Source organism: Battus philenor, unplaced genomic scaffold (assembly GCF_028537555.1).
Source record: "Battus philenor isolate CCGP_79_NKW_IND1 unplaced genomic scaffold, ilBatPhil1.0.hap1 SCAF_7, whole genome shotgun sequence".
In the NCBI taxonomy this organism is placed as follows: Eukaryota; Metazoa; Arthropoda; class Insecta; order Lepidoptera; family Papilionidae; genus Battus; species Battus philenor.
The window spans coordinates 8,474,069-8,497,036 of record NW_027181737.1 but is presented as its reverse complement, the minus strand read 5'-3'; the positions used below and the strand labels follow the sequence as shown (position 1 = coordinate 8,497,036).

The 22,968-nt window shown below is 32.5% G+C and overlaps 2 protein-coding genes across 2 annotated transcripts; both read right to left on the bottom strand.

Moving 5' to 3' along the window:
• LOC137930921 (uncharacterized) lies at window positions 1-17,183 on the bottom strand. Its single transcript, XM_068774284.1, has 4 exons — window positions 16,697-17,183; window positions 8,854-9,357; window positions 5,224-5,362; window positions 1-929 (listed from the first exon to the last, which is right to left on the bottom strand). The coding sequence occupies exons 1-4, from the start codon at window positions 16,898-16,900 to the stop codon at window positions 622-624; spliced, it is 1,155 nt and encodes a 384-aa protein (XP_068630385.1). The 5' UTR covers window positions 16,901-17,183; the 3' UTR covers window positions 1-621.
• An 881-nt stretch (window positions 17,184-18,064) lies between these two features.
• LOC137930960 (protein odr-4 homolog) lies at window positions 18,065-22,124 on the bottom strand. Its single transcript, XM_068774333.1, has 7 exons — window positions 21,882-22,124; window positions 21,605-21,800; window positions 20,913-21,265; window positions 20,633-20,809; window positions 20,121-20,328; window positions 19,139-19,315; window positions 18,065-18,402 (listed from the first exon to the last, which is right to left on the bottom strand). Exons 1-7 carry the CDS (start codon window positions 21,975-21,977, stop codon window positions 18,212-18,214), a joined length of 1,398 nt encoding a protein of 465 aa, XP_068630434.1. The 5' UTR covers window positions 21,978-22,124; the 3' UTR covers window positions 18,065-18,211.
• Window positions 22,125-22,968: the final 844 nt, after the last annotated feature.

The window sequence follows — 22,968 nt, the reverse complement described above, 5'->3', positions numbered from 1 at the left end:
TTGATAATGCCTAATACTAAAATAAAAACCCACTTCTAAATGGTTGTACTATAATTTACATATCACAATGAACCACCGTAAATTTTCTCGCAATTTCTTTTCCTAGTTAACCCAAAATTAATCTTTCAAATCTGCTTCTCCGATAAAGTTTGCATTTGAAAAGATGGCTGGATTTTGAACTTGTCATTAGATAGATAACATATTTTAAATAAAACATTTAAATTTATAAAATACACTTCACCCTCATTACCAGACCTTTAATATTTTAATAATGTCAATATAAATAGTCACGTAAATACAAATATTACTTAAACACTTTATTAACATAATTCAGCTTCTTCGTTTATTCTAATGTCAGTTTTGCAAGATGCTTATATAAATTATTAAATTAATCACAAGTGTCAAAAATTTATACGTTCAAATTAAAGCAAAAGTGATATAATATGAGTAGGGACATCTATTATAACATAATCGTATATTGAAATAAACAAGTAAATATTTTGTCATTATATGCAAGCGTGTGTAAATTGTAAATATTTTGTGCTTAATTAATAGCAACACAAAGCAAGTCTTAAAAGCATTCCAAATTCGAACACATTTCAAATATCATAAGTACGTAAATTATTCAAAATTAATCCAGAATGCTTTGGGAATCCCTGGTTGTCGCATACATTCTTTCCAGCTGTCTGCGTACCGGGACTTCTCATCAATGGTTGCCTTTCCTAATATTTCCTTTTTCGCCATTTTCGTTTTACACCCGAGACTTATGTAAATGCTGACTTTGTTCAAATTTGCTTTGAATACTGTTAGTTTTACTGTGGCTGACTTCGGGTCCCATCTGGCGGATATCGCTGGAACAAATCGATCGCTTTTCCAATAGCACTCAGCTTTGTTGGCTTCCAATATTGTGGCTTTCAAATACAGGGGCGCTGAAAACAGTAATTTAATAATTAATTTCATTCGTGGGTAGCCATCGATAAACTGTACTATCAAACTACTACAATACGTAATCTTTTTTATATAAATTAGAACATTCATAAAAATTAAAATTATATTTGGGACGGTTCCAATCAAATAATTGATTTATCTCTAACGTTATCAATTGTATATTTTACCATAAGTGTAGAAAGTAATAACAAGACGCTTTTCTGCAACAAGCGCATTTCATATTAACGTCATCGTCATTTTAGCGGTAGGATATCCACAGCTGGATATAGAACTCACTGAGAGATTTCCAATAAGACTGTTTGGAAGTGGCCTACATTCAGCGTCTTGCGATGAACTGAACTATATGCTGTACAAATAATTATGACCTTTTTAAAAGGTATACTGTACATGTAAACATGTCTGAATTTACGTAGCTTGTGTACAGACGACAGAAAACAATATAATTAGTAATATATATAAGTAGTAATTGTAGGCCTACTGGAAGAAATTTCTGGTTAGAAATAAGTAGTGCCTGTTGTGTCAGTTATATTTGTATTGTTACTTTAGTGTTTTTATTGTGTACAATAAACTGTTAAATAAATAAATAAATAAAATAATATTAAATGAAGGAATGATAACACGTGTACCAATAAAAACAATAAAAATTTCATTCCATAAGCGAGAACTTAAATGGTGTCTCGCACCGGCAGTACACAGTTAAACAGGCAGTTATGATTCAGCACACGACGGGTTCCCACTCGGAACTCTCTCCTATTTAATAAACGCAGAGCGTTGCGTAAATGTTATTAAGACGTCAGACGCATACTCGTCACTCCTGAGACTTGTATAGCCATGAACCGTGACACTAACGCACCGACGCAATTTGTACAAAATTTGCCTCGACTAGTTTACATAAAAAATAGTATTACACTAAAATACATTTAACCAAACATATCTAAAAGTCGAAATCAGGAGGACAACTTTACAAATTAGTTTATCATCACCATCATTGCAGCCGAAGGACGCCGACTGCTGCACATAGACCGCTCCGACAGATTTCCAAAAGCACCAGTTGGAAGCGGCCTGCCGTCCCCCTTCATCTCCCGTCGACCTTAACAAGGTTATTTGCCTACTTTGTAAGTGGACGTCCTGCGCTGCATTTGTCGGTCCGTCGCCCCACACAAGAATCTTAAGGCCACAACGGCTGTACTGCGCACATAAAAATTTGCGCATAACATATTAAGAATTATATAAACCATTACCGATAGCATAATAGGATTTGAACCATTGCAAAAGAGTAATTTGATTCTTTACTGAGCGATTCTCTTTTAAATTTAGATTTAACTTCCATAATTTTAAATACAACGAATACTGCGCCGTGATTCTTAAAACTGAAGTCGAAAGGGAATACATGTTTATCTACCAATTGAATAAGAAGTTTATAAGTAATACGTAGAATATAATAACGTTTATGCGTTTCATTTAATAATAACAAGAAGATGAGTGACGCAATAATAAAACATCAACGTAGAACCAGGATTTGCTTATAGTTCAACATTATCCATAAATCCCGCCCTCCGGATGTGAGAGTTTGTTAAACCTTCCATTGTATACTCTTAAACCCAACTGGAAAGTATTTATGCGTTAGGAAAATCCTAATTCGTAATAAAAATACCAAAGTTATTACTTTACAAGTGTATAATTAGTAACAGCTTGCAAACCCTCCATATTTAATTAGGAATTCTTTACTTTCTTCGTTAAGGCAGCCACCTGTTTTTAATTAAAACAGTGCTAAACATTTATTCAAGATTACATAGGAATTTTTGATGAGGTCCATAACAATGTCTCCTTTTTTAAATTATTTTCCACCTTCATAATTAACAATAAAAATATATCTACATAAAAATTCGTATACACTTGACGAAAATAGGCGCTCTAAACTATAATTATAACAACGATACATATATATTACACTGCCCTGAGTTACATTAAAAATAAAATTTTGTTCATCTATAGTGAATTTCTACAGTAGTACTTTGTACGAAAAAAGTGTCTAGTGTATTTTACGATGCTTCTAAAATGTCTTTCAAGTAGCGCACCGCAGCTGCCTTTTGTGACTAAAATCACTTTTGTGACTAAAATCACTATTTGCATCGTGTAATTAAGCTAACGAGTCGCGCCATTACGTTTTAACGTGATGATATGACAAGTGATGCATAACAATATTTTGTATAATAAATATCTTGATAACACCACATTGTGGCGTTACCATTAAGTTTACCTCTCATCAAGTATGCCTCGTCTCTACGTGATTTAAATAAAATTACACGCAATACATATTATTCTGTGCTGTTTCTTATCACTTAATTATAAAACACAAAAACATATTTCACCATTATTTCAGAACATTTACTTATATTTTTTTATTAAATGTAGTTAATAATACATCGTGTTATATTTAAGCTTAGAGTTTTGGTCGTTGTTTACACAATATGACCAAAGATGTGTACTCATTACACGTTTAAAATTGTAGATTATTCCTACATAATAATTAATGCTGTTGTAGTACAAAAAATGAATAAATAAATGCATATTGAAGTTTAAAGTCAGACGTGAATATGATTTAAATAAATTTGCTTGAAATCCATTCCTGACGTAAGTCTTTAAAACCATTATACTATTTAAACTTTTAGTATATACATAAAAAAGCAATAACAACACTAATAGCAGTTTTACTCGCAGTTAACAAGTAAAAGCAACCATAAAGCCTTCATTATTTCAAAGCAGATAGCTTGACAACTATGTGATTAAAAAGTCAATAAATAAGTTATAATAATATATTTTCATTACGTCGTTCACTTAAATTGCCTGTTTTCTATTATAAATGGGGCGAACGAAAAATTGCATATGTAATCTGTTTATTATACTTAGTAGATCACAAATATAGTGTCAAACACCATCGCTGGCTTAAGAACAGATATTGCTTACACTTGCAATGTATACGTAAAGCTATATTAATGGCGAAGATAAAGCTTCGTTCACAATACCCATTTAAGTTTATTGCTATATATAGCTTTGCGATGGGAAGAAACTCAATGTTATTGATATAAGAACAGCACCGATTATAACATATAATGATTTCTCGTTTCTTTTTTTTTTGCGGCTGAATAATTATGGTCGTTATATTCATTCAACTCTTCAATGCGAATGTCTTAGTGGATAATTATGATTTACTGGATAACGCTAACGGACTGTACTTACTCAATATATAATAATAAGTACCGCGAAGATAATCGCCTAGATAGTCGTACGTGAGTATAGTGTATCATAATAAAAGAGATACTTATAAATTTACAATATGAAACAAAATAGCTTTAAAAAAAGGTTAAGTGAGGATATTCTTGCAAGCGATTGTTAGAAATCAAGGGTAATCATAAAAAAATTGTAGAGGGGGCATCGCTTAGAAAAGAGGGCGTTAGAGTGAGAAACACAATTCAACGAGTGGTGTGAGATGCACGCTGCTATAGAATGTTACTCAAATATCTTAATAAGACGCGGTTTAAATAGTTCATTTTTTTATTGTTATAAAAATATCAATGTTGACTACATTCATCCGTAAGTAAGCTGATCTGTGGAGAATGGCCAGAAACTCATCAGTTCCTCTTTTTAAACGCAATTTAACAATTATTGATGTATACAGCATGTACACAATCGTGCTAATGAATGGACTAACCAAGTTCTGCACATAACAATCAACTAAAAATTCCTAAATACTACAACAAGATTTATTTAATAATATGCTTTTAACGGACAGGTCTAAGATAGCTTGTAGAAATTTATTACAGGTGCGTTCAACAAGTTCAGAAAGTTAATAAATTGTTCAAGGATTTGTGTAATTTCGACATAACGAGTTTATTTTTACTTTTGTATTTATCTCGTTTTATGTAAATATTTAAATTTTTGGGCATAAATAAAAGGTTATTAAATATGTAGTGAGAAGCGTTTAACTTATAATTATCTCGAACAGCTCGTTTGTAAAATAAGTACAGAATAAATTTCAGGGATATTGTCCTGTAATAAAATACGTACGCCAAAATACTATAAATGTAAGTAAAATAAACGAGCCGAACCGTATTAATGTTATTTGTCTTAACTTTTTAATTGCAAAAACAACCGAGTACTTACTTTGTTAAAGCTGTATATTGAGCGTGTCATGAATTTGATCAAATTACTAAGAGTGTCAATAGTCAGTTTATTACAATACAGTATAAATGAAGGGATGAAATAATGTCGCACCTTTATACTGCTCGTGTTCCTGCATGGTCTGAACACTACACCGCAGCCGGTTCACCGTAAGCTGCACCGTGTCATTGAGCCCGTCCTCGCTGGCGGTGTACAATAAAGTCACTTCCAATTGACCTTTCTTGTTCTCCCTCTGTGAACATAATTTCAATATCAAAAGACTATTTTAATGTTTCATTTGAATAGTTATTATAGCCTAAGATCAATAAGAACGGATTTTCTGGTGTAAAAAAATTCGATTAAGAATTAAAATATGATCTATATCATTGCCAAAAAACTTAATTATCTTTTTTGAATGTTACAGAATTTTAACTATAATAAATATGTCAACCCTATATTACTTTATAGTAAAATTTACAAACGAGTATTAGGAATTAAATCTTGAAGATTAACACTAACAACGTACCAATGACAGGAAAACTAATTCTAAAAGAACCTGTAAGAATATCTGTTTAATGACTGCTCAAACATCAAAATAAAATGACAGATATTTCGCACCTATTAATAACCCAGCGAATTGGAAAGTTAGCAGGCTTCATGGGGCAAAACAGATAGCCGTGGGGCTTTCAGATTTTGGAGTGGAGACCACTGACCATGCAAGAGCGTAGAACATCCTCCCCCTCCATAAAGTGGACAGACGACCTTGTTGAGGTCGTCGAAAAAAGCTGCTTCCAACCGGTCCTACTGGAAATCTATGAGAGGCCTATGTCCAACAGTGGACGTCTTACGGCTAAATTGATGATGATGAATATCTAACGTCTAATTTAGACTAACCTTAAAGTGCACTATTAAATTTAAATAGTATTACAGGTTACAGTACCGTTTGACGTTGTTTTTTGCAATATTTCTCTAATTTCAATCTTAAATCTAACAACAATTTAAGATTCATTTTAATAATAAATACTTCTTAATTATATAAAAAGAATGGCAGAGAAAATTACGAATATAAATATATCAAGTTATATAGAAAACAACTTTAAAGAGTCACCTGTAGATTTCAGATTCGATAGTGTACTTAGGGAAAGACGATTTATTGAAATTCCCGATATTAAAAAACTTCCAAAGTCAGCGGTTGATATAGATAGATCAATTCGAAGAAATAGCTTGCAAACTTAGCCGACTGAAAATATCTACAAGATTGTTTTAAAGTTATATTTTACTAAGGCCACAGTCATAAAACCGAATTATATGTGGTAGCTCTCTGTACTGCTTTGCACCATGTTCAGAAAATATATGGTTCTTGATATATGGGTTTTTAAATACACAACACAATATTGTTACGTAACATTATATTTGAAACCCAGAGAGTTTTTTTTAATAACAAACTTTTTGTATGTACAGACCAAATTGTCTTTAATAAAAAATAAAGGAAAAATACATTAAAACCGTATGTTCTGCTTCTTTAACAATTTATACGTTTTCATAAATATTAAATGATAATTTCACACTCGGAACAAGAGAATAAATTGTGTGAAATGAAATATTAATGTGCCAGTTCGAAAATTGCATTGTTGCAATTTTTATGAAAAATCAGCGTAATAATTTCCAAAAGCTTCATTTTCCAATCATTCCTAACTTACATCTGTTGATTTTTTTTAAATCGCGCACATTACATAACATATTAAAAAATCTTCAGAGAGACTAATCAAGGTCAACTTGCGTCATCGCTATAAGAGGCTACATACTAACTGGGATCGGACGAGGTCAAAGCTATTCTATTGTCGGTGTTAATCATGAAATATATTAGTTTGATTTTATAAGATTTTCGAACATCATTCTTTATAACTATATTTATGTGACAATACAAATCTTAACCTTTTTTTTGTTACATGCCATACTGATATTCAAACTAATTTAAATCCACGAGAGGTCGTAGCAGCTCTGTTGCGATCAAACTATGATCGGTACTCGTATAAATAAAAATTTAAACATAAATATATATATATATATATATATATATATGTGTGTGTGTGTGTGTGTGTGTGTGTGTGTGTGTGTAAATAAAAGCGGACACTTTGGACTTCATCACTAAAAAATATATCAATTGGAGATTATACTGAAAAGTTTTGATTGTCAAAAATCTGAAAAAAGCTGTTTAAATGCTTTTTCTTTTGTTTTGAGATAAGTTTAATAATATGTAAGTACGCCACAACGTTTTAAATAAATTTGTTATTCACCAGAAACGCAATCTCATTTTTATCATTACATAAAGAAGTAAGAGACCAAAATTACGTTATAATTAAATTCAGTTGAGCATTCTTTAATTTTCGCACAGATTTTTTAACTTACTGTCTTATTTATATTGGACACTTGGTACTATGTGATCAATAACTATCATAAGTATTTCATATTTTTCTCGCAAAGGTTGTTTAATTAACCGCTTTTTACATTCGATATTTACGAAAAATTTCACCATCTAATCTTTAAGAGTTTAAAGGTGAACAATAAAAATTTAAATGATATATCATCGCGATAGAACGAAACTCAAACTTACAAAAAAACTCTTACAGCAACAATGATTACAAAGACTATTAAATGCTAATTAACGACCGAGCCGAATTAGCGTCCTGAGCTGCGAGTTATTTCAGTTCTTATAATCACTAAACAAGCAATAGTTTTATTGTACATTATGATCACATTCTTAACACTCTTGGCAAATCATGTATACAATATTAATTAATTAAAAAAATAAATTAACCATATCAAAATTATAAAGGATATCGATGAAAAAAATCTGAAGAATTAATGTATTAGGTGTATGATAACAAAATAATGTAATATATATTAATAAAACCCTTATCCGTTATTTCTTAAAGTGAAAAGGAACTTTAATATTGTCCCAAGTCTCTGCGGCAACATCATCCTTTTCTTTTTATTACGTGACTTGACCTTTTTGCTATTTCATTGTGTATAAAAGCAAGTGGCGACACTAGGCGGTAGATAAAGTAATATAAAATATAACAGTGGCAATACTATTTCTACAGTCCATCTGTAATCGAAGCTTCTAACCAAACGTAAAGAATGTGTCCTTTTGAGAGTGAATAATTACATACAGTAAATATATATTTGTCTTTACCATCTTATTAATTATAAATTGATAACCATCTAACACCTCTAACACATTACTAATCGTCACTATCGCGATTATAGCCGTCGGACTCCCACTACCAGACATAGGCCGATTTAAAATGGCCTGCATCTACTTCAACAACGTCATTTGTCCAGCTTAACAACGTCACCTGGACACTCTGTAAGTGGACGGACGACTTTTACTGCGCTAGCCAATCCTTGGTCTCCACATCAAAGCCTTAAGACCCTAGCGGCAATCTGTTTTGCGCGCGTATAGACTGCCACTTTAACTTTCCAATCAAAATCAAAATCGTTTACGCATCTCCTATCCTTATTCGATCCTGATTCGATATATAGCATCTCGTATACATAGCCCTCACCGCGGAACCTTAACCAACTGTAAGCTTGCCAATGAGGCCCAAAGTGACAAACGTTTGTTTCAGTGCCGTAGGTCATCTCTTGCATACTTATATTGCAAATGTCTATACTATACCTGTGTGTAACGTTACATAATTCTAATATTATATTTAAAAAAAAAACAATGCCGATAATTACCCTTGAATCAGAAGCAACGAGGCCGCTCGCGATGGCATTAATAGGCCTCCAAACGTCTGGAGTTCCTATTAAACCATTCTTGAGATCATTCTGGAACAATTTAGAGTCAAAATTCCAAGTTGCAGCGCCGACCGTTCTCCGTTTATCTAAAATTAATTTCTGTGACACGGCGTCTGTTTTCGTTGATTTAAAGCTACTAAAGGTTTTTCCAAGAAAACCCGTTTTAGATTTTGTGTCTTCGTCCTCAGTTAAATTAGCAAATTTTTTCGTTTCCAACGTTTTTGCGCTTTTCCTTCTCTCGGATTCGGGTTTCGGGACTTCCAATATAGCGTATATAGTGAGGGACAAAAAATGGCCTGCGAGTAGGCTTTGAAGGTCAGTTTTTTCGCTTGCTTTCTTCGTTTGTGTTTGTTTCAATTGAAATTTGAAATCTTCATTCCAGACAGGCCATGAACTCTCTTGTAAAGAAGTTTCGTATTTGCTCTCACCCGGAAAAACTTTTACCTGAGAAAAAATGTTAGTGCATAATTTACATTCGAAAATATCTCATAACTTAAAGTTATTGTTGTTAAAAGATTTCTACGTATATACAATGTTAGTACACATATAAATTAGTTTTATATGTTTACCACCATTGTCAATCAACACGTAAAGTTATATATTTTAAAAATACATTTATACATTCAAGCGTTTATTTGGATTTGACAGTAAAGTATAATACCTCTAAGTGAACACGTACTAGAAATAATTTAAAACTAATTTGTATTGGATGAAGGTAGGAAGGAATAACCAGCCGAAGGATTTAGACCTGTTAATAGAAAACATCAGCCTATTTCTGAAACAAGTAGCATTTGTAGGATCATTTCAATTTTACTAAATAGGGAGACTCTGATCAGCGAAGATGAACACATCTAGCGACCAGACGCCCAGCTAATGCTTTGCAAGGAGATCTCCCTACTAAAGTCCCGTCCCTAACGAAGGTCCACTACCCCTATAACGTCATGGAACAGGCAGCCTCACCGTAAATCCATGTAATTTTAAAAATTTACCTCTTCATCCTTTTATACCCAAATTTGTTATATTAACGCAATGCAAATGCATTTAAACTATACACTTTTTAAAAATAACTAATGATATATTTAACCTACTTCATTTTCAATTTCACTGCGTCTCAGTTTAATGTTAATATCAATTATTGAAGTTTCATACGTCTGAGTAAACAAGGCCAATTTGAAAAAAAATATTACTAGTAAATAACGTGTCGATCATGGTAAGTGATTCAGACCAGAAGGGGATCAGATTGCAGTCTATATTACATTATAATCGTTATCTGTGACATACTTTGAGTAATAAGTTTATTTATCACAAACATTTAAATTAATATTGATTTAATTGCTTCATAGCCAAACCATATTCGTCTCGAGCAGTGGCGGCCGACATACGATCACAAGTATTAGCTTTCCTTCGCAGGGCTACCACTGCTCACAAGCTATTAATGCCAACGCACAAACAGAATTGTCAAAAAAAGACTAACTTAACACAGTTGCAATATCTATTACCTTATGTGAATTCGACGCACTCGACTTATGCGCGGTTCAAACTAATTCGATAACATTCTGGCGGCATCGCTAAAGAGAGTTTAATTGCTTTAACTATTTTCGCTAGCATGTCACTATTTTAAGTGGTTGGTTTAACGTCAAGTAAATACAAGCACGATAAAGCCTAGTATTATCAGCAAACCGACAACGCAGCATAGTTTTGTCAGTAAACCTTCATTAGGAGTACGGTCATTTTATCCCTGATTACACAAACATTTACGAGAAATCGTCTGTTAAATTGGAACGGAAATCAGACCTTTTCTAAAATAAACAAGTATTTTTGTTCTCATTATATACTACTGGTGAACTAAAATCTTATGATAATGAAACAGAGATAAAGACTTGGTAATTAATTAAATAGCAACAAATGCGCTTAACAAATAAGATCTAATCAAACGGAAACAACATGGCGAGTTATAAGTAAACCTGATAATCGTTTCTAATCTCGAACATACATTGTTATCATTTTATCTACTCGACGGTTTACCGCTTTGTGAAGAAAATGGTCTTTATTTTTAGATACAAAACTTAAATAGGAATTCATCATTTACAACTTTACCGTAGAAATATTTAATAAAAATTACAACGTAAACAATAGAAGAAATCTATAAATGAAAAAGGCTCGTCTAATTCAAATACTTCTTTATAACATTGTTGACAGCTTTCATGAAAAAGATAAAAATTAAAAATTTCCAGTAAAAGAATAAAAAGGTTGCTTTTTTTATACAAATGACAGAGTAAATCAAAATTCTAGTCGGTACGTGTTAAGCATTTGACGTCAATGAAAACCAAAAAATGTTAAAATGTAAATACTAAACGTATGGTCTACCATAAAGAATTACATTAAAAGTACAACTACATTATTACTTAAGACACGCAGTGTAATGAATCATAAAACTAATTTTTGTAAGTAAGCGTTGAACGTACATTAAACCTTGAAATTGATTTTATCACTAAGTTTTTTTTCTACTTGACTTCTTACAATATGAAGTCTGTCGGGACAGCAATAATTTCGTAAAATATTACTATATCATAAGAACAAATGTTAGAAGAAGCAGTTTAGGTGCGTAAGCATTATAATTGCGGTTAGAGGAGAGCCGTAGTTAGTAATGACAAGAATAATTAGAAATCTCGAGCATATGGACCTGTGAATAGTTTTGATTTTAATTCTAAGTTTCACAATATTATTATAAGAATGACGTGTTAATGAAATAGCACAAGAACAATTAACCTCCAAGTGGTAATCAATGTACAAAGCGATAAACCCGAAACGCTTTGTTTTAAAACATATTACTATTACATTATGTTTAATTAAATAAATGTAATTAATATAACATAACTGTGTTATGTACATGTGAAATATTTTAGCAATAAATCAGGGAAGAGATTCAATAAAAAAATAATCACACGAGTAATAGCAGTCCTATTAAAAGTTTAAAAGGGGATAAATGAATTTTGCATATACTATTTTCACTCTATATAACAGCCTCACTTGCATATAAAATACACAATTCTACACTTTTTCCTCTCCAACTTTTGTTTGTCGTTAGCCTAACTAGTGGGGGGCTGCCTTTACTGGTTAATGGTCGTCAGTCGAATTCATTTCCTTCCACAGGACCACCTACTGCAGGAACGATGTACTCCGCCTGTAGCCACTTCACACACTCATTTGAAATGGTACAGGCGGTGTACATGGAATGGTGGAAATTTTCGAGCTACGTCGGTGACTGGTTCTTCTGTGCATCTCCTCATTCCGGATTCGATCTGAAGCCTAGAGCTCTCCATTGCTCACTGGGTGACCTTGAGCCTTCTTTTAACGCTAATCGTAACAATATGAAATCATAATCATTGATAACTACCTGTGCTTCTTTAGAGCTGTGGCTTCCACGAACTGCAATCCTTCGATAACGAAAATTGCCTAACATAAGCGCTATATTAAACTAGGATATACAAAATAAAGCGAAATATGCAGTGGAAAATATTTTGAACGACTAGTAATGTTTCTAATAGAAGCAATTCAAATTAATTTACATTTACTGATTATTGACAATATATACAGAAATAAAAATTAATTATTAAGTTTCCTATGATTTCGAAATACATATATCAAACTCATTTTTGTTTATTAAGTGATTTAATTACGTGACCTACTAGTTTATTCAATTGGATAAAGCAGTGTTATCATATGATATAAATTGGTTGAATGCATTGCGATAATAAATAGATGCGCGAAAAATATTGAATAAATGAAGCATTTCAGAAAGGTTATATTCTCGTCGTACTGGATAAAAACAATTATGAAGCCGCTGAAACTGGGGCGATAACGTGATAAATTAAATTTTATGAACTACAACGTACCAAGTATCATCGTTGTTCATTGGTGTAAATAAAGGAGAAAGATCTATGGCCTGCTCGAAATTTTATACAATATTCTTATCTAAGATTTTAAGGAAGGAAACCAGCATTCATAAACTATTAACGAACTTCCATAAACTAAACAAAATTAAAATAAAATGAAGTGTTAACAATAACAAGACAATTAATATTATTTTTTTTTAATTAAAAATCTTAATTCATTATTCTTGCTTCAAAAATTAAATGATTGTGCTGCTGGATACCAGCAAATTTTTAATTTTCTGTTGGTACCGCTCGATATTACCCTCAAAGATTAATATAATAAGGATAAAGGGGTATTTGGTTATTGGAAATCACAACGTAAACTAATTCCAGCTCTATCCTGGTAGAACGGCTTTATCGAATCATGAATAACCAAGAATCAAGGAGAAGCTAATAATAAGACACATGTTTTAGTGTTAAATTGACCCGAAGGTTCATCGGGTCTACCTACGAGCACTGGTACAGGGCGAAAAATGATAGTTATGCGGTAACCGTCATTTCTTTCAGCAGCACAGAATATGTTAGGAAAGGGACGGATTTTCTAAATCTATTCCTTACCCCGCGACTAAACGATATTTAACAGTCGATCTAGCAGTACGTTAGTGAGGCGGGACAAGTATTATAGCAGTCGTATTCATATGTATATCCTTCTTTAACAGTTTGCGATATGCCATTACATATATTTATTTCACATTTTTGTGTAAAAACAAAGTCACTAATGTCGAAAGTCGTTCTGATGGAGCAGACAAAATAGATCTCCGCAGTATTCTAAGTTTTCTTAGCAGGCTATAAAGAATAATTATTCCTGCAGTATTCCAACTTATATTTGCTTTGCAGACAAACAAATCAAAAACAGTAAGCCAAGTAATAAACGTAACAATGTCATAGCATTATGAATAAAACAATAGCGGGGAAAAAACTTTAAAATATCACGTGGGAAGTTATCCAAGATGTATTTTCCTTATAACAAGCGCACGTAGCGTAAGAAAATGTGTATTGGTTATTAATTTTTGTACTTGACTCTCAATGCTGCCAAAATGGTATTTACAGTTTCCGCGGATTCGAGACGGTAGAGCGCAGAGGGTGTCTAGCCTTAAACCTGCACCAAGGTGGCGAAGCTCGAGAGCTCCCGGAGGTGCCTCGGCTCGGGCATACATACTACTATTTCACTGAATTGAGAGGCCGCCGAGCTCTTAGAACACTTTCGCGGGCGCTCCATGTGGTGACCAAGTTGGGGTGCCCCTGCGAGGTCTCCAGAAATGTAAATGCAGGTGTCATATGCGAATATGGTATGCTCTACACACTTGACACGTGTTATGTTGTTGGTAAAGAATGATAGAAGCAGTCCAAGGACGGATGCTTGAGGGAAGTGTGCTCGAATCGGGCGTAATTGGCGACAGACACCTTGCAGGGGATACTAAATCTTTCCATCGCTCAGAAAGTCTAATACACACCAAGCGATCCGGCATACCGGCATCGCATAGCTTGTACACGTGTCCATTGTGACAGTCTGTCAAATTCATTAGCCACATCGAGAAAGACTCCTGTGTTTGTTGAAATGGCTCCCATCATTCGTTTGGCGAGTCTGTGCTCTGTATTACGATGCACTTGATGGGTGCAGGAGTGTTTGATGCGAAAAAAAAAAGGATAGGATAGATAGTTCTTTTGCCACCATGAATTTCCCTATTCGGGGGAGAAAAAATCCTTTGTAGATTTTCCCAAAAGTCTTCAAAAGACAAATGGACCAATAGATCGCGGGGGTTAGATGCGGTTTTTCCATCACTCGTTACTGACTTGCCAATGCGTGCTAGCTTCACGCTGGAATTGACGCATATAGCTGGAAACGATCGTAAACACGCACGGCTGCATACTTGCGTCTCAGAAGCCATCTGACATCGTCTGGTAGAACCCATCAGAAGTTATCATCCGCTGGTATCTGTTTCGGGCTTATGTATCTAATATTGATATAATGTATGCTGACCACAACGAAAGGAAGTCGTGTCATATAATAAAATCTTAGGTGATTTAAATATTTATCATATAACACGTTATTCAGAGGGCTCAGTACCAAAAGGAAATAGAAATTGCAGACGTTCAACACCCGACACGGCAATCAATGAGCTAGCTGCAGCGCTACTAGGGAATTAAACAGGCGGCATGTTGCTCCGACCTTCCACCAACTAGTATAGATACTTTCGAGGAAAGCTTCGGTAAGGGTTATGCATCGCACGTATGTCCCGGTCCCGCAATGTCGTGCGAATTAATTCTGCTCACACTATAACCCGAGAGGAGCTCCAACTCTAACTGAAGTCATTGGGGCTCCAAGTCAGTTTCAATATAACTACGGTAGTATGCGAAGCGAAAGCTTTCCTATATCCCATGTGTATATGTTTAAAACTTAAGGTTTAAAAAATATCCAATTTTAATGATCAATTAATTTTATGCAATATATATTTAATTGAATCACTATAATTAAAGATATAGCCATTCAGAATATGTTTAATTTAATTTATTTTGCGCAAACCTTTGTCCACAAACACGTGAATGTTATTTTCTGATTTTAATTATGTAAACAAATAATAAAATTAACTGCTATCACAAATAAAAGAACTTAGATATCTACCAATATAATAAAACGCATGACGGTCAATATCAACGGAGGATATTAAATTTTAGCGAAATGTTAATTGAATTCGTCCCGTATTCTGAATTCCACAAACTTTTCACGTTTCCGCTGTAATTACGATAGCTAACTTTGGTCGTTAATTACACATAACAAGGTCTCACATAGCGCATTGACTCTGTGGGAAGCCACGGCTAGAGCCGAGGCATGCATTAATTTCACCAAATTCTGAGTCCGTCGAGCTCTTGGATCACATAGGCGGGTGCTCCTTAGAGTAACCAGGTTAAACGGCCCTCTTGAGAGGACCTCGACTTAGTGGTATTGCTAACATTACTACCACTTCGGAAAGCATTAGCGCTGGGAGTAAAAGTGGTAGAAGAAGCTTCAGCAACGCTGTGCCGAGTGTAATTATTTTGTAGATGGCGGCAACCAAATTCAAACGAGTTGTGCTGCTCAACGTGTGTTGAGCGGCACAGTCGAAGTAATGAATCGATGACTGTTTTAAAAACGAGGCGATCGTTGGCAGTACCAAGTCTACGTGCAGGTCTTTATTACACACTTACCACGCCCGCCATGAGCGTGCAATGCCAAATGAAATTAATCAGTTGAACAAGTATAACCTTTAATTGTTCCTTAGAATTTCTTACAAAAACAGAACGTTCTTCTTAGCTGGTAATGAAAAAAATACTTTATTCAGTTTATTTGCGAAATGTTTATCATTGCACGTCACGTCTTTATCTTATACCCGTAACGTAATTGTAGCACATGTAATAAAGTTAAAAAGTTTTACGCAACGGTAAGAGGTTTTGTTTACGAATTAAAGATTATTAAAAACACACGAAAAAAGTTGAAATGTAAATATCGTTACCATTAACAATAAGTAAAATTTATTTTAAGAATAAACTACACCCATATTTCTTTTAAAAGGATTCGCTACTCAAATTATTAATACTCTTTCTTATGTTGGCGGTTAAAATAATAAAAAAACGATTATTTTCCTAAATTGTTGCATAATGAAAAAGTGAATCAAGTCTCCTTTTACTAATTCGACTAACGGAGTGCAAAAAATTTTTGGAGTTTACTATAAAATTCTATTACACTAATGACTTTAACCTGTCAACCTATGCATAAAGATAAAAACAAATTTTAATTTTTAATTTTACCACTTTAGATAAAATAATAAAGAAAACTTTTTAAAACATCACTAATAAGGAAATTAACTTACTTTTACGAGATAACCGTGTGCTCTATTTAATCCAAACAGGGAAGGAAGGTGTCTGGCTCCAATAACCGTCACGTACAAATTTTTGTTGACTGGATGCAAGGCTAATTTAAATCCTATTTCTGGCTCTAAGCTTCCACTTCCCGCTAGTTGAGCTTCCCGATTGTTATTTAAAATATTTTTAAGTTTATTCAATGCAAAAGCCATTGTAAACAAATATCTTCACTTTGCTATCGCGCATCTATTCGTTCACACAGAAACCGGTTAGAAGAATAAATTAATCACACATTACATATTTTATACTAACTTTATTTTTAACTGACATTTTCATTCACTATATTTAGGTAAATAAGTTGCACTATTAAAATAATACACATGTACTTTTAATTTCAACTAACAAGTATCAAAAGTTGAAAATTTACGATTAAAAATGTAATCTGACATGCGTATGAACACGAGCCCGGCATATGTTGTCATCATTGTCATGTCCAACAATCATAATAACGTAAACAACCAATTTCAATGAAATACCAACGTTTTTAAACGTTATCGTCTCTCTCTTTTACTCTTACGAATCTTTTATAAAACTGTTATGTTCGGAATAGTAATAAAAAGTATTTTTAAAATAACTGTGTTAACAAGTTGCTATCTGCCATCTGTCGGAAGGAACTGTGGTCGCCATCTATGAACAAATATATGTTTTTATATTTGTTAATAGATGCCGCTGCAAAATTACTACGAAGATTAAGTAATGTTTTATTATAAAAATGAATATTTTATTCTTTTTTGTAACAATTTGCTACTTATTAATATATTTTTACGAAAAAATTTTTTAGTTAAGCTTTTGTTCATTTCTAGATACATGAATGGATGCAACATTGTAGACTCTAAATTATGTTCTACACTGATAATAATATGTAATAATTCTTATTTAATTACATGAATAAAGCTCGCGGTTTTGACAAATTTCGAATGAAGGCATTTTTTAGACGATTTGTACAACAAAATAGCTTCTGACTTTATTTTACATTATAAATTTAGATAAATTAAAAGCAAACAATTGAACAATTCTTCCTTTTTTCCAATTTGGCCGGTTAGATGCGACTTTCATTCTGTTATATAATACAACAATATTTTTTTTCGATCAGTGAAACATTTAATAGTGTCAAAGTTTGACACAAGGAAGTTTCTTTTTCAACTTTTGATGAAATTTTATATGTTGAGTAAAACAAAACTGAATGGTTTAATTGTTTGTAGTATAACTATTAATAAAACAATACTCGTTTAGTTTCAGAAATTATATATTTAAAAATATATATATTTTTATTTATTAAATAGTGAAATTGAAAACCAAAACATGTTTAAAAATAATTTATTACACAAATTACACATCTCATATCTCTACATGTCACTTGAAAATACATAAAAAACCAAGTATTAATAATTATAACTATAATCTGAATCTTCTTTTGTATAAATTTCATCCACTTTATACAATAATTATTTAACCTTGCAAATTCATGTTTTTGGTAATAATTTGCTAATAAATTCTGAAATGCCGTTATAGTAGTGTATGAAAATTGATACAACCAAGACTAACAATGCAAAAGAAATTCCAGTGATGTACATAAATTGGCTCGCTTCTTGTGGAGTCGCCAATAGCTCTTCACTGCTTGTATCTCTATCAAGTGCATCAAATTCTGAAGTATCTAAAAACAAATATTTCACTGATAGAAAGCAAATTATATTAAACATTTCTTTTATATTAATGTAAAGACCTCCCCTATACACATTTCTAAAAATGAAGATGTTTATTAACAATCGCGAGGCTTAATAATGGGCTTTTTTATCTTTCTGAATAGACTAGACAAGGTTTTAAGGCAAAAAAATAAGAATGACATCCACTTAGACTGTTAGAGCATTTTGCCGCTTACTGTTAGTACTTAAAGACATAAGTATTTAGTATATACAGTATATGAAAGCATAGTATAAAACTGCCATTAATATTGGTGTGTATGTCCAACAACATTTTTTGCACCTGTGCTGGAAACAAACACAGACAATATATTTTTTTTAAATGTATTTACATTAATTTTTACAACTTTTTAGTAAATGTCTTGTCATTTGTTCACACAATATGTAAAATTAAATAAGTATGGTATGATAATATGCTTCCATAAAATACATGTATATTATGTAATATGAAAAATACAATGTGCAAAATACATTGCATGGGGAAAGTCTTATCACTTACCATCACATGAAAATCTTACATGTTCTTTTAAAATAGTATACCAAAATGAACATGTTTGAGGTTTGCATACATATCTTAACTCTTAAGATGTACGTATACCTTATGTTTTCCTAATCTTTTTCTTGAATACTTAAGTTGTTCATTCTAGGTATACAATTGACTGAGAAACCTTAAGATAAGAAGTATTTTACCTGCTGGTGTTTCAATGTCACAGATTACATCTGCCTCAGTGATTTGTAAATCTAGTAGCTCTCTAACTGAAAGCAAAGCTTCAGCTGGAGCTTCACCAGGAAAGAGATAGTCACACAAGTACATTGATCCCACAGGAACCAAAACACGCCTTGGTGGCTCATTGAAGCAAACTTTTTCTGCAATGATAATATGGTTAATATACATATAAACAAAACAGCTAACACATAAATTTTACTGAGAATAGTTTGTATTTAAAATCTAATAGTATCATAACATCTTTGTCTCATATTCAATAGATAAAATAAATTATACTTAGTACACAATAGTAAAAATAATCTAATTAACTGAGCCTACTTTAGGCACAATAAAAACATGTAATATTCAAGTATAAATGCTTCCCTGGCCATAATGGTCATTAATACTTTTTAGTGCCGATTTGTTAATGCTGGTTAAAATTCAAAATCAAATGTTGATTTCGAGGAACACTAACAAGAAGTTATTAAAATTTCATCATCATCATCATTTCAACCGTAAGACATCCACTGCTAGATATTAGCCATTATGGAAATCCCAGGCTAATACTAACTGGTCATCTGGAAATGGCCTGCATCTAGCATTTTCTGATGACCAATGATACAAAGTTCCTGTCTACATTGTGAGTGGATGTCTTTTGCTATGATTGCTGGACCGTAATCTCCACTCCAAAAATCCAGGCTACTTTCGGGCTTCCAGTCTGCTATGTAGCCTACCCACTGCCATTCTATCTTGGAAATTGGCTGGGCTATGTTGATAACCTTTTGATCTACAAATTGCCTCATTCTGGATTTAATCTTGTAGAGAAATTGCAAGCATAGTCCTCACAGAACTTGCTTAATTTAAAAGTAAATATAATCTATGGTTTTTTGTTGATGTTTGATCCATTTATTAAATTTGAATATGAGAAATGAGTAATACAATATTAGTGGTGCAACTTATACAAACCTTCAGGAAGTAAGTTATCATCAATAAGGGCATCACAATGCATGGTGAAGCGTGATGCTAATGACCTTATTATGTCTTGTTTAACAGCTGTAATTGCTTCACTAACAGTAGCCTTAGGATACATGAAGACACTTGAAGACACTACACCACTAAAGTGTATACTTCCATCACACTCCAAATACTCTACAGTTTCAGGTAGAGAATTTTCCTGTAAAAGATTATTCACTTTTAGTAGTCTTCAGAAATAAACAAAAATTCACTGTATTGCGTAAAATATCTTTTGTTCAATATATAGTCGTACATCCCAGTAAAAAAATATAAATATAATGGATTAATACCATCAGTCAGCTATACTGACTTTACAAAGCATGAAATACTTTCATTTCTTTAAGTTTCATTAAGATCATCATCATCATAATTTCAGCTGTATGACTGATGAATATAGGCCTCCTCCACAGATTTGCTAAAAAGGTAATTGGATGACATAATTTTTTTAACTAACAATCACTTACAAAAGGCACAAATAATGACACATGCATTGACTTGGGTAGATCCTGTGTTGTTTTTGTATTCATCTTTGATTTCTTTTTTTTAACCAGTTGTTCCAATTGCTCAGAGCCATCTTTTAGTTCACCATCAATAAACATAACACTTGTTTCAATTGTTTTATGTGCTGATTCAAGTATTTGCTGAAATAGATATTTAAATTATGGACTAATAGATTTTATTCACATTTTTGTTGTATATATATATATAGCACTGAATTTAGATTAGGAAACATGATTGGTATACCTGAAATTGTTGTTTGACTGAAATTCCACTTTTTTTCACAATAACGGGATAAACATCATCAAATTCATAATAACAATCTAACCTCTGCCAATGTTGTGGTTTTGATAGAAATTTCCACTCTACAGGCTTAATGGAGACACTTTTATTCAGTGCTCCCACTTCAATACTTTTACATGTTAATACTTTTGTATTTGTTGACATGTGCAAAACTAATCTTTCATTTAAATCAGGGCAGTTGGCAAACATAAGCTGATTACTACTTAAAACTTTGTAGGTGTAGTTCAGTATAGATTTAACTTTACTGAAATAGTTTGGATCTTCAAATATATCCTCATCGCTTGTTATGAATATACCTGAAATTAACAATAGTTACTTTATTTACTATGACACATTGTGAACTGCAACATAAATTTAATAGGATTAATAAGGCACATTAAAAATAGGAATGAATTTTGTTAAGATACTCTATAGGATATATATTAGTCTTGTTCTAAGTTGATTGAAGTTTTTTGTTTGTTGTTTAGTTTAAAGATGAAAAAAAATTGTGATGCCAAAATAGATATTTTAAAAACAAAAATAATTATGAGGGTAAATAAATTTGATGTTACAATGAACAGGTAAAAACATCTTGAAAGTTCCTGAAAATATTTTGTTTCTTTTCAGTTTTTTACGGTAAATCTTAGTGACCGTACCTTGCACGAACATGCCTCCAGGTAACATTCTTGTAACATGTTTAGCATGGTCGGCAACCCAAGCCTCGGAAACTGCAAGTAAATTTTTAACAGGATCGAGTTTCTCCGAAGTATAGCTACTTTCTGTTAACGTGTCACCGCTTTTTTCTTCTGGTGTACGAGCGAGATGAATAACATTTTCCCGTGCATCCGTAACCTGTATTCCAGAATAAGACGTTGATTAAAATTAATTCAGTAAATTGAATACAAGGTATTTGAAAAAGTTGTTTTACCATACCTGACCCAGAATTAAACCCATAACGAAAATTTCTTGAGAAGCATATTGTTCTAAATATTGCAAACAATATTCAGGCGAATAAACAGTCCTAACCATTTTTAACAATAGTACTTTACATGTATATAGCAAACACCTAAAACTATTGCGATTACGTGTTTATTTTGCAGCTAGTTTTTGACGTATTGAACAATATAGAAGTTGACGTTATAGTTTTTTAAGTGAATGGTAGCTATTCCAGGCTTAATCAACATCAGTGGGTTTAATTGACATTTGTTTTTTGACAGTTGTAGGGTGGTTAAAGACGTTAGGTATTAATATTGTTGTAAATCATTTGTACCCATTTAATATTTGAAAATTATAACATTGAACAGTTAATCGATTTAAAGCAGATGAAGATGGATTCCTAAAACACCTTCAACCTTTGTGAATAAAAATAGAGTCTTCCTATTTTTATTCACAAATGTTGAAAGATAAAGATATAGAATAAAGCAAAATATTTAAGAAACATATTTTAGTAATATACGTTGTTTGTTAAATAAGTTGGTTTATGATTATCTACTTCTATGTTGATTTCAAAGAATTATGCTATGGATTATTAGTTGTGGCGCTATGTCTAAAAAACTATTTTTTACAGAGCCAAATGAATCATAACTAAATCCGTAATGGGATTAATAAAATAGGCCCGCCATTAATGCGAATGAAAAGTTTGGTTACACAAACGAACTCTGTATGCCTGATTTACAGATAATAACACAGAATCGATTTTCACTAGTGTCATAGGTGCAGCGGGGATATTCAAACCATTGCGGGGATATTAAGCATTGTTCTCATTTATTGTGTATGGATTAGCCTTTATTTAAAGCAGTGATTCCCAAAGTGGTCTATATCGACCCCTAGGGGTCTATGACAACCTGCAAAGGGTCTACGTCAGCGAAAAAAAATTGGGGGTCCATGAAATGAAAATGGGGGTCCACTATAATGGATCTCAACACATACACTGATAGTACCTATTTATATACATCATACTGTCTTATAATATAAAAACATTTACATTATTTATAAAGGTACCTATGAAGTAAAAAAATAT

What these genes read in the sequence shown, in the direction of transcription:
- LOC137930921 (XM_068774284.1), bottom strand. Translation starts at nt 16,900, where the DNA reads ATGGCTTTTGCATTGAATAAACTTAAAAATATTTTAAATAACAATCGG. An exon ending in TCGTTGCTTCTGATTCAAGG is followed by an intron (nt 5,363 to 8,853) that starts GTAATTATCGGC and finishes TTATGTTCACAG; the next exon opens with AGGGAGAACAAGAAAGGTCA. An exon ending in GGAACACGAGCAGTATAAAG is followed by an intron (nt 930 to 5,223) that starts GTGCGACATTAT and finishes TACTGTTTTCAG; the next exon opens with CGCCCCTGTATTTGAAAGCC.
- LOC137930960 (XM_068774333.1), bottom strand. Translation starts at nt 21,977, where the DNA reads ATGGTTAGGACTGTTTATTCGCCTGAATATTGTTTGCAATATTTAGAA. An exon ending in TGGGTTTAATTCTGGGTCAG is followed by an intron (nt 21,801 to 21,881) that starts GTATGGTAAAAC and finishes TCTGGAATACAG; the next exon opens with GTTACGGATGCACGGGAAAA. An exon ending in TGACATTGAAACACCAGCAG is followed by an intron (nt 18,403 to 19,138) that starts GTAAAATACTTC and finishes ATTTGTTTTTAG; the next exon opens with ATACTTCAGAATTTGATGCA.